Source organism: Chlamydotis macqueenii, chromosome 1 (assembly GCF_036417535.1).
Source record: "Chlamydotis macqueenii isolate bChlMac1 chromosome 1, bChlMac1.mat, whole genome shotgun sequence".
NCBI classification, from domain to species: Eukaryota; Metazoa; Chordata; class Aves; order Otidiformes; family Otididae; genus Chlamydotis; species Chlamydotis macqueenii.
The window spans coordinates 1,637,448-1,647,812 of NC_141556.1; the positions used below are offsets into that span (position 1 = coordinate 1,637,448).

At 58.7% G+C, this 10,365-nt stretch overlaps 1 protein-coding gene across 1 annotated transcript; it reads right to left on the reverse strand.

The window, feature by feature from the left end:
* Nucleotides 1–165: 165 nt before the first annotated feature.
* Nucleotides 166–10,309, reverse strand: ZC3HC1 (zinc finger C3HC-type containing 1). The gene is made up of 10 exons (XM_086744109.1): nt 9,973–10,309; nt 8,687–8,798; nt 8,353–8,503; nt 6,264–6,347; nt 5,580–5,707; nt 4,181–4,338; nt 3,118–3,343; nt 1,910–2,116; nt 1,522–1,731; nt 166–617 (listed from the first exon to the last, which is right to left on the reverse strand). Exons 1-10 carry the CDS (start codon nt 10,092–10,094, stop codon nt 549–551), a joined length of 1,467 nt encoding a protein of 488 aa, XP_086600235.1. The 5' UTR covers nt 10,095–10,309; the 3' UTR covers nt 166–548.
* Between the last annotated feature and the right edge of the window lie 56 nt (nt 10,310–10,365).

Genomic DNA, 10,365 nt, shown 5'->3' on the forward strand with positions numbered 1-10,365 from the left:
CAGAGGAGAGAGCGAAACGAGGAGTGGGAAACAGCAGGGAGGCAGCCGGACACCGATCCCACAAAGACGAGCATCCCAAGGGATATGGGAGCCACACGATAGGTCCAGAGCTCATCCTGCCCTGGGAAGAAGCACCACACCCACAGCAAGAAAAAAAAATAAACATAAAACAAAAGTGAAATGTTTATTCCCACCTGGCGTCACTTCCTTGTGCCGCTGGTGGCGGGTCACAGCCGGACAAGACGGTCACCCTCGCGAGGCGACCACACCTCCTCGTTTGCCCCGCGCGCCCGCTGCACGTCCCGGCTCCAGACAGGGCTGTCAAAGCCCTCGGGGCCAAGGGCTACAGCAGCAATTTGTGAAGGCAGGGGGCTTCGAGGAAGGCAGTGAGAGAGGAGGGGGCCCAGCGGCCGCTGGGAGCTGCGTTTGGCACGGAGCCTCCTTGGCATCCCCTCCTCGGGCCACGGAGCCACCACGGGAGCAACTGCGAAGCGGATCTCTGCCGGACCAACGCGATGCCCCGTGGGTTCCCGGAGGCAGCGGCCCGTTCAGGAGGAATTCATGCTCTCCCACTGCCGGAAAATGCGGAACACCTTGCAGGACTTCACTGAGAGACTCTGGAAGAGAAGGGAGCAAAGTGACAAGCAGAGGTTAAGGCACCACAATAACCCTGGGGACCCGCCTACAAAGCTTGTGAAGAGAAACTCCAGCAAAAAAACCCATCTGAAATATCCTAACTGGCTGCCAGAACATCAGTTTGCTCCTCTTCTTTGTTAACCCCCTAGCAGAACAGGAGAGGAGAACAGTGAGGTGACTGCAAGCAAAAAGCAGGGTGGGACTCCAGCCATCCCCTGCTCCAGCTGGGTCTCACGCCTCCCGCTCATCTCTGGTCCCACAGGACCTGCCAGCGCTTTCCCGGCACGTGGCGCAGGCGGAAGGGTCCGACCTGTCGGGGACACACCTCACACGAGGTCCCCAACACAAACGCTGACATAGGACTGCTCCACCGGTCCCTGCAGCTCAGCCCCGGGCAAAGCAGGGGGAATCCAAGCAGGTAACGAGGCCCAGGGAGGCAGCAGCAGGTACCGGCTGCTCTGCAGCCGCTCGGGGAGGTGGGCCGTGGCCTCAGCTCCGCTCCCCCGGCTCCACAAACCCACCGGGTCCAACAGCCTGGGGCTGGTGGCTGCAGGATGTCTGCAGAGAGGGCTGGGAGCTTTCTGTCGGGACGTGAAATGAAACCGGATCTTGGGCAGCGCCGAGCCACTCGGGAAAGGCCGTTATTTATAGCAGCCCTTGAGCAGATCCGCGCAGAACACGGACGAGACCTGGCCGGGAGGCTGTCAGTGCAGCCAGGGGGGAAGCTGAGGCTCTGCAGACACGCACTTGGGCCTTGCCACTCAGCTGGGTTTGCATTCAGCCCAAACAAAGCCCATTCTACCCCAAATGCTGCCCACTGGGCAAGGCCGGGGCAAGCAGTGTTTGGAGACGTTGGGTTTGGGGCTGGGGATCCCGCAGGCTCACCACAGGCTCCGTCTCAGGCACTCTGTCGCGCTTTCTGGTGGCGAGGAGCGTGTTCAGTACCACTTGCCAGCCTGGCTCTGCCTTCGCAGGCTCCTTCTCCGTCCGGGCTGCGGCATCCTCCAGGGCTTCTCCTCCCTCCACTGCGTTGACCCAGGGACACCAGTCGCGATGCTGCGAGCTGGGGTCAAAGAAGCTCCTCAGAGAAGTGTCCTGGACGTGGGAGGAGATGACAGCATGGTTTAAAGCCTTCTCTGTGCCTAAACACAAGCCCTGAGCTGGCCCAGTGGTGCGCTAGAAGGACAACACTGGTCCCTGGATCAGGAGCACCCTGCCCAAATCCCTCTCCTCCCACCCAGGCTCTCCCTGTGCCTGCACCTGGGGAACTCACCGAACTGCTGGAAGAGCAGAGCCGTGCCCGCTTGGTCCTGCGGAGAGGACTGGATGGCACCTCCACGTTCTCCCCCTGCCCCATGCTGCGGGTGACGGGGCGGCTCCTCGGAGTGGGACTGGCCACCTCCAACTCACCGCGGTCCATGGAAACGGGAGAGTCCCAACCGCGCGGGCGGGAGGTGGCCAGGGACAGGCTCTTCTCATGCTGCCAGTGGGGAAAGAACAAGGAATTAACAGAGCTCCTCTGCTCACCAGCATGTCCTCTGCCTGAAGTGGACAGAGGGGTCCTGCACAGCTCAAACAAGAGATCAAAGCTCCTCCAGCCATCCTGGCAGGAGTCGTGCCACCTTCCCTTCACACCAAGAGCATCTTAGATGTGTCTAGTTGGACACGGGGGAAGGCAGTCCCTGACTGGGAACACGCCAGGTTAGATAGAGCTCTCCAGTTGGAGAGGGTCCAGAGGAGGCCACGCAGATGCTGGGAGGGCTGGGGCAGCTCTGCTGTGCGGCCGGGCTGGGAGAGCTGGGGCTGCTCAGCCTGGAGAAGAGGAGGCTCCGGGGAGAGCTGAGAGCGGCTCCCAGTGCCCAAAGGGGGCTGCAGGGAAGGTGAGGAGAGACTCTTCAGCAGGGTGTCATGGTTTTGAGAGAGAGACTGCGTAGTCTGGTCCGATCGGGGCTGAACTACGACACAGGGCCTGCTGGGACAGGATGAGGGCCAGGAGTTTTAAAATAGAGGGAGGTAGATTAGATATTAGGAAAATATTATTTACAATGAGGGTTGTAGAGCACTGGAACGGGTTGCCCAGAGAGGCGGTGGATGCCCCATCCCTGGAAACATTCCAGGCCAGGTTGGCCGGGGCTCTGAGCAACCTGATCCGGTTGGGGATGTCCCTGCTCCTTGCAGGGGGGCTGGACTGGGTGGGCTTTGAAGGTCCCTTCCAACCCAAACCATTCTATGATTCTATCTCCTGACTGGAAAGGCCCTTTTCGTGCCCTCCTACAGGAAGGCTGAGGGAGGGGAGGACAGAGCTGCAAAGGGCAGGAGGGAAGGCAGAAGCAACCCACTTCTGTTGCCCATGGATGAAGACATGGCACCAAGATGAGCCTCTTCAAGGGTAAAAGGGAGAGGACACCCAAAATACATCAGTCTTGACTCTCGTATCGCTCAGACATCCTGAGCTCACCAGCCGGCTGAGCTGGGCCATACCTGCTCAGAGCCTGGAGGGAGCGTGTCTTGGCTCCGCGTGAGCATCCTGCGTGGAGACGTGGGCACGAGCAGGAAGCGCTCGGCGGGTGCCGGCGGTGCGCTGCTCGGGCTGCAGGAGTCCAGCTCCGGCCCCGCAGACTCCAGCTGGTGAAAGCCCCACAGTCCCACCTTCCTCATGCAGCGGGAGCAGGTGATCACAGAGAGGTGCACGGAGCCAGACGCAGCACTGCGGGGACAGAGCCAAGTCACCAGAGAAGGTCAGGGATGAGCCTGGGCCCTTCCCCAACATCGCAGCTTTCAGAACAGATGCAGATATTTGGCAGAGCACAGGAACGGTCTCAGCCACAGGTACCTGAGCCAGCACATTTCAAGACATCAGTACCCCTCGGGTGAGGCACACACTTAATATTTTCATAGCCCTGTGTGCTAAGAAGTAAAACAAGTCCGTTAAAACTCATCTACAGTGTTGATTTAAATCGGCTCGGTTACATTTTGGCTCGCCATGAAGCAGGAGCACACTCATTTACGCTGTATGAGCTGAGGGTGTTCCCCTCCCCAGCCCCTGAACTGCCCAGCCGCAGCGGCCGCTCTGCCCTTCCCCGCCGTAAGCCTTTTTTCAGCCTGCACCGTACGAGATCGCTCCACCTTCAGCAAGCTGCCTCAGGCACAAACAGCGTGGCCGTTCTGCTCACGGCACAGGCTTCGGGAAGCAGGAACCTTCAGGTCATGAACCTTCCCTCCCTCCCCGCAGGCCTGAGGAGCCATGAAAGCGTTACTGAGGATGACATTTCAGGGACTGACTTCAACATCTAAATCAGCAACGAGCTCGGTAACCAACAGTTTTTTCAGACTTTTTGCTGTCTCAGGGAGAGAACTATTTCAGCTTAGGTAGCTTTGCACGGAGGTTTCTGGAAGCCTGTCAATTTTAACAGCTGGAGATGATAAAAAAAAATAGTGAAATTGGGGACACTGAACATCCACATTCCTCCAGCCTCTGACAGGTCTCACCAGCAGCCACAAAGCGCGGCAGACCCTTGGGTACCAGCTCTACACCACCACCCACCTGCAAGTCCAGCCGCACAGAGCCAGGACGCAGGCAGGAACGTGCACTTGCAGGATTTCCGTGGCGAACTTCATCGGCGGTTTCTCTCTCTCCGTTTTGTGCTCCAGTTCCTCCTCGATCAGCTGGAGGAGGAGGCTGATCTTTTCCTCCGTTAAGGACTGCAGGACAGAGAAAGGCAGCAGAGCCTGATAAAATACAGTGCTTCTACTCACAAACCACGTGCTACGTGGAGAAAAAAATTCCCCTTTTTGCTCCCCGAAGGGGCTGGGTGCATGAGGCAGCACCCTCAGCACTTCTACTCTGGTTAAAAGGCAAAAGCCACGTAGAGCGACAGCTTCCTCCCGCCTTGTGCCCGTCTGACTCTCCTCGTCGCACGGACTCTGTTCAGGCACCACTGGCTCCCCCAAGTTAGATGTGGAGACGCGATACATGGGTTGGCTTTACGCCGTCTCTTCTCGGGGGGCTCTGATGGCCTTCAGGGCTCAGCCAGCCCACGGTGGCAACCATAAAACATCTCTGTGAATTCTGCTGAAGAGATGAAGAGTTCCCCCGTTCCCACGCGGCTTCTCGCTGCCGAGAGCCATCTGTTTCCCGGCGAGCGGGCGCCCAACAAGCCAGACTTGGCTGGAGCAGAGCAAGGCCCGGCCAGGTCCCTAGGAGGAAGCAATCCCACACTTGTTCCCGGCTGCGGCTACGCTCCAGCCTCTTGTGCCGTAGCTCCTGCTCTTCCCTCTTGCCTGCTGAGCCTCCTTGCACAACTGCCTTGCACGAGAGGTCCCCCTTGAGCTCCCTCACTTTCTCAGGCCTCTGCCCACACCTCTGCTCCAGGGCAGCCTCCGGCACCCCAAACTCCTGATCCCACCTAGAGCAATGGCTGTCTCCAGTGGGATCCCAGCCACCCATTAGAGGCGCGATCTGCAGGCTGCTGCATCTCATGGAGTGCCTGGAGGTACGGAGCAGGGGTGGGAGATGCCAGGGAGAGCTCCTGAAGGAGTCTGTGTGACCCCAAATCACTTCTGCCGGTCACCAGAATACCACGCACGCCGGGAAAGGCGCAGAGTGGAACTGGACACTACAGCCCACTTCCCACCGGCAACGTCCTGGTGGCACGAGGCAGCTGTGCCTGCATTGGTCAAGAGCTTGCACGGCAGAGGAGCCTTTCCAAACTCCCTTTGACGTGCTCCCAGAAACACCAGGTGAAACCACCACGCGGGGAATGTCTGGGGAAAAAGCCAAGGCGACGGCAGACCGCTCACACACGCAAGCAGAGCTGAGCTTTGCCCGCCTGGCAAACTGGAGTCTCCAGTTTGAAGCTCCCAGCTGTTTCGGTCAGGGTTTGCGCAGGCACTGTCACTGGGGACTTGACCGCAGCCCATCTCGGGGACAGGCGGGAACTCACCATGTTTTTCATGTCTTCTGGTCTGAGGGAGGGCAGTTGCAGCTCCAGCTGACACAGGCTCTGGAAGCGCTCCAGGAAGTCCTGGAGAAGGGCTCTGGGCTCGTCCACCAGCAACACGGCAAAGCGATCTGGCGAAAGCAAACACAGAAGGCCTCAGCTGTGCCACCAGCCTTCCCAGCCCCTCCTTACCCCGCAGAGCGAGAGAGGAGGCGAGTCCAGCCAAGGTCTCCCCATAACCATCTCCTGGCTTTTAAAAGAAAAGCCGAGCACAGCCTTTTTCCTTTGCAACCACCCTTCCCCGTGCAGCGCAGCTTCGAAGATGAGATCCGTCATCCTTTGAGCATCCCGTGTCATCCAGCCTCCCTTGTCCCCTCCCAGTTACAACCCAAAAAGCGTTTTAACGGCTCTAGAGGCACGCAAAGGTTGAAAGGCTGGGTATAGCCCGGCCTGGAGCTCCAGCCGTGGCTCAGTTCTTTATTTGCTGAGGCTGCTCAGAGATGTTCCTTTGCCACTGTGCGTTCCATTGTCCCCACAGGGAAAAAGGGGACTGTGGCGACACCGCCTACTCTGAGAACTTGAAGAAAAACCGTAATTCCTACAACAGGAGACAAGAGTAGCGACAGAAAGGGAGAAAAAAGGGAATAATGCCAGGCACGTGCAGCAGCCGGGCTCTGAGACACCAACCTGGGCAGGGGCTATCCGGCCAGAAGCAGAACTTCTCATGAGCGGTGCACAAGGCCTTCTTCAGCTCCACGCAGCGCTCCTTATCTGCAAGGCAAAGCTCACGTCTACCTCCCTGCCGAGCCACCTCCTCGGGGAACGGTTGGGAAAACCAAACCAGAAGAGGAAGGCACCAGGCTACGAGGGCTTCTCTGCTCCTCCTGCTCGGCATGGCTCAGGTGACAGGTGCCACCTGAGGGTGTAGCTCGCAGAGCCTGAAGGTCTCACCTCAGCTTCACCTGCCTCCCCACCGTAAGGAGCTGCCGCGCCTCCAGCCTCCCCGCAGGCGACCACGGAGCGGCAGCTCCCGCAGCAGCAAAGGCAGGCTGGCTCAAGGGGTTATCTCTACAACAGCAAGCATCACCAGAGCAGTTCCATCTCCTCACAGCCAAAATCCCCTCCTGTTTCCAGGCACGGCCACCGTGGAGCAGGGGAGCCTGCCCTGCTGCACGGCAGCGCGGTGGAAACGCAGCTCAAACCAACCAGGGGCACAGGGACCGCCCGCTCTTGCCAATTTTACCTCCTGGGCTGCTGCCAGTCCCTCACTAACTCACCTGACCCCTCCACCTTGGCTGTAGGAGCCAAATCACAGCCACGTCTGGAAACCAAGCTTCCCTCCAAAAGTTCTGATACTTAATTGAACTTATTCACACCTTTCAGAAGCAAATAATTTATTTTTCAAGTCCTTCTTTCAACCTCTGATTATTGTAGATTCTCCCAAACCAGCGTGATTACCGACAGAATAATTAGGCCAAGGTTTATTTACAAAAGAGAGTGTCAACAAACAGCGGGCGTCAGTATTTAGAGCCACCCAAAAGGAAACGCTCACGCAGCTCCCCGTTACACGTAACCCGCGCTGCGTTTGTCAGACATCAGGGCTACGCTCTCTGCTGCCTTCCAGATAACAAGAGCAGGGACTTGCAGTCAAGAAAATTGAGAAGGGGAGATGATGTTTCTTTGGAGAGGGGTAACAAATGTGTTTCTGCGGAGGACGGACACGGGTAAAGGCAAGCGAGGGGCTGGGCAGGTGATAAAGCCCAGGCCGTCGCTATCCTGCGGCTCAGGAGCGACGCTCACGCCGTGGAGGGTGGCGTTCCCGCCGCGCTCTCCAACGCGGGAGAGATGGGAGCTGTTACCGGTCCCCGCCTGCGCCTCACAGCGTCAGGAGCGGACGGGGAAAAGGAACCTGGTGCTGGGAGCTTGGTGAGAGCAACAGGAGGGGGAGAGCTTTACCACCGCTAGTCCAAGTGGTTTAAAGAGGGCAGGGGAGGAGTTTATTAATTGAATTAGCCAACGTGATCATCTGAACAGGCTAACTTGGTGACCAGCAGCCACAAACAGCCCACATTAGAAAAACTTAGTGGAGGACCTGACTCAGCAGTTGGGAAAAAAAATAAAATTAAAAAGGATTTTAAGGTACTTGGATGCATCCAGAGGAGGGCAACAAAGCTGGCGAAGGGGCTGGAGGACACGAACTGCGAGGAGCGACTGAGGACTCCTCGTTTGTCTGGTTTGGAGAGGAGGACAAGGGGCAACACCTCATTGCTCTCTACAGCTTCCCAGGAGGGAAGTGGAGAAGGAGGAGCTGATCGCTTTTCCCTAGGATCCAGCAACGGGACACACGGGAACGGCTCAAAGCTGCGTCACGGGAGGTTCAGACTCGATATCAGGGAAGATTTCTTCACCGAGAGGGTGGTCACACACTGGAACAGGCCTCCTAGAGAGGTGCTTGGCGCTCCAAGCCCGTCCGTGTTCAAGAGGCGTTTGGACAATGACCTTAAAAACACGCTTCCGCTCTTGCTCAGCCCAAAGCAGCCGGGCGGTTGGACTAAACTATTGTCACAGGTCCCTTCCAACTGGAACTACTCGACTCTACCCCGCCTCTGACAACAGGAGCAAGATGTTTCATCACGTTCTCAGAAAAGAAAGGAAATTTTTTTGACTTGTGCTTTATTTTCAGAGACATCAAACACCCAGCACAAGGCTACGAGGTGCAAACACCCCCGAACTGTACCGCCCACCCCCTGCACCCGCGGGGCGCCGGCATACGTACACTTGTTGAAGTCGAAGGCGAGCTGAAGGCTCACGCAGAGGAAGGCCTGGCAGCTGGAGCACTTCAGCATGTCGCACTCCACGTTGATCCAGCCGTACTTAGCGCAGACCAGGGGAGACAGCTCGTGGGGTTTGCCCGCCCACTTCAGCGGGTGCTCACGTTAAGGATAAAACCCAGGAAATTACGGGTTAAACAGTCAAAGCTTTGCCCAGGGTTTATTTGGGGAAAAAAAAAAAAAAAAGAAAAGCCTCTGAGAAGATGGAGCCTGTAGGGAAGGCACGGGGAAGCAAAACAGGTTGGGGGATGGCTGGAGGCTCAGCAGCAGAAAGGATATGGTGAACGTTTCTACTCTGCTGAAATAGGCTTCCTTGCTGGCGGACTCCAAGGAGAGGGCATCCATTTGCGAAGATCCATTAGCCGGTTCCGACCAGTCGGATGTGTCCTTCCTAAAAGGAACAGCAAGTCAGCAAGGGAAGCATCCGCACTGTCCTGGAGGGATTTCATTAATAAAAAATGCATGGATCGCTTTCTGCCCCCTCGTCCTTCAGACAACACAAGAACCCTTTCTCCAGAGCTCCTCAGCCCTGACCTTTAATTATTTACTAATAAACCAATTTAAAAAAAAAAAAAAGGTGCGCATTAAACATTTCACAGCAGTGGCAGATGGGGATGTGACATGACAAGCAGGAGAGAGGAGCTCGTTCTTCGAGCCCGGCAAAGCCAGATCGATGATCACGGCACATCTTTGAATTCAGGGATGCTCCAAAGCTCCTGGCTCCGGCACCTGCTCCCAGAACGCCAGCCCTGCGGTGATGCTGCCCTTCAGCCTCTCCCCAACACCCCTCCGTGGGCCAAAACCCAGGGATGGGTGGGTCAAGGGTGACCCGTGCCTCTGGGGGCCACCGCGGTTACTTGGCTTTAGCCAGATACCCCCAAATCTCAGCCACCCAGGGCCCCTAGTACCTCCTAGTGCCCCCAGTACTTCCCAGTGCCCACCAGCAACGCCTGTGACTGTCAGTGCCCACCTCAGGGTGTGACCCCACACTTTTGGGGTCAGGGGCCTGGTACGCGGACAGTTCGTCTCGCTCAGGCTGGGGGACACCAGAACTCTGCAGGTCACTTACCTGCCCCTGCCCTCCCAGCGTCCCCCAGCACCGCCTCCCAGTCCACACTGATGCCTCCCTTAGTCCCTCCACTACTCCCAGTGCCTCCCAGTCCCAGCAGCACTGCCTCCCAGTGCTCCTTAGTCCTTCCAGTACTCTCAGTACCTCCTAGTCCCACCAGTCCGGCCAGCCAGTGCCACTTAATCCCACCAGCACCGCCACGCAGCGTGTCCCCCCCGTGCTTCCCAGTCCCTCCCAGCACACCCCAGCGCTCTTTTTTTTTTTCCCCCATAATAACTCCCAACACCTCCCCGTGCTCTGCAGCACCCGCCAAGAACGCCTGCCGTCTCCCAGACCCCCTCAGGCTCTCCCAGGGCCCGCTAACAACTCCCAGCGCCCCCCCCAATCACTTCGAGGGCTCCCCAACCTCCCCCCCCACGCCGGTACCACAGGGCCGGGCCGCCCCCCCGGCCCCCCTCAGGCCCGGCGCCAGCGGGGACTCGCCGCTCCCCCTCACCCGTCGGGGTCGGCGCCCTCGGAGGCGATGCCACCGTCGATGAGGTCGCGGATCTGCTGGGGGGTGACGGGGGGCGGCCTCCCCCGGGCCCCCGCTGCCGCCTCGGCGCTGGGCGCCGCCATCTTGGTCCCTCAGCCCGTCACGGCCCGGGAAGGGAAGGCGGGAAACGCGGCCGCGTGCGATCGTTCCGGCCCCTCCGTGGGGCCGGCCATGACCCCACGCCACTCTCGCACGGCTTTCCCCGTCCCCACGGAGGCTTAGCGGTGCCCTGCCCCCGCCGCCTCCACTTTGGGGCTCCGCGTCCCTTCCCGGACCCCCCCACCAACGCCACGGGCGCTACGCCCGCTCCCGCTTTCGGCGCTCTATTGCTCCAGCCTGGCGGCGGCGACGCGC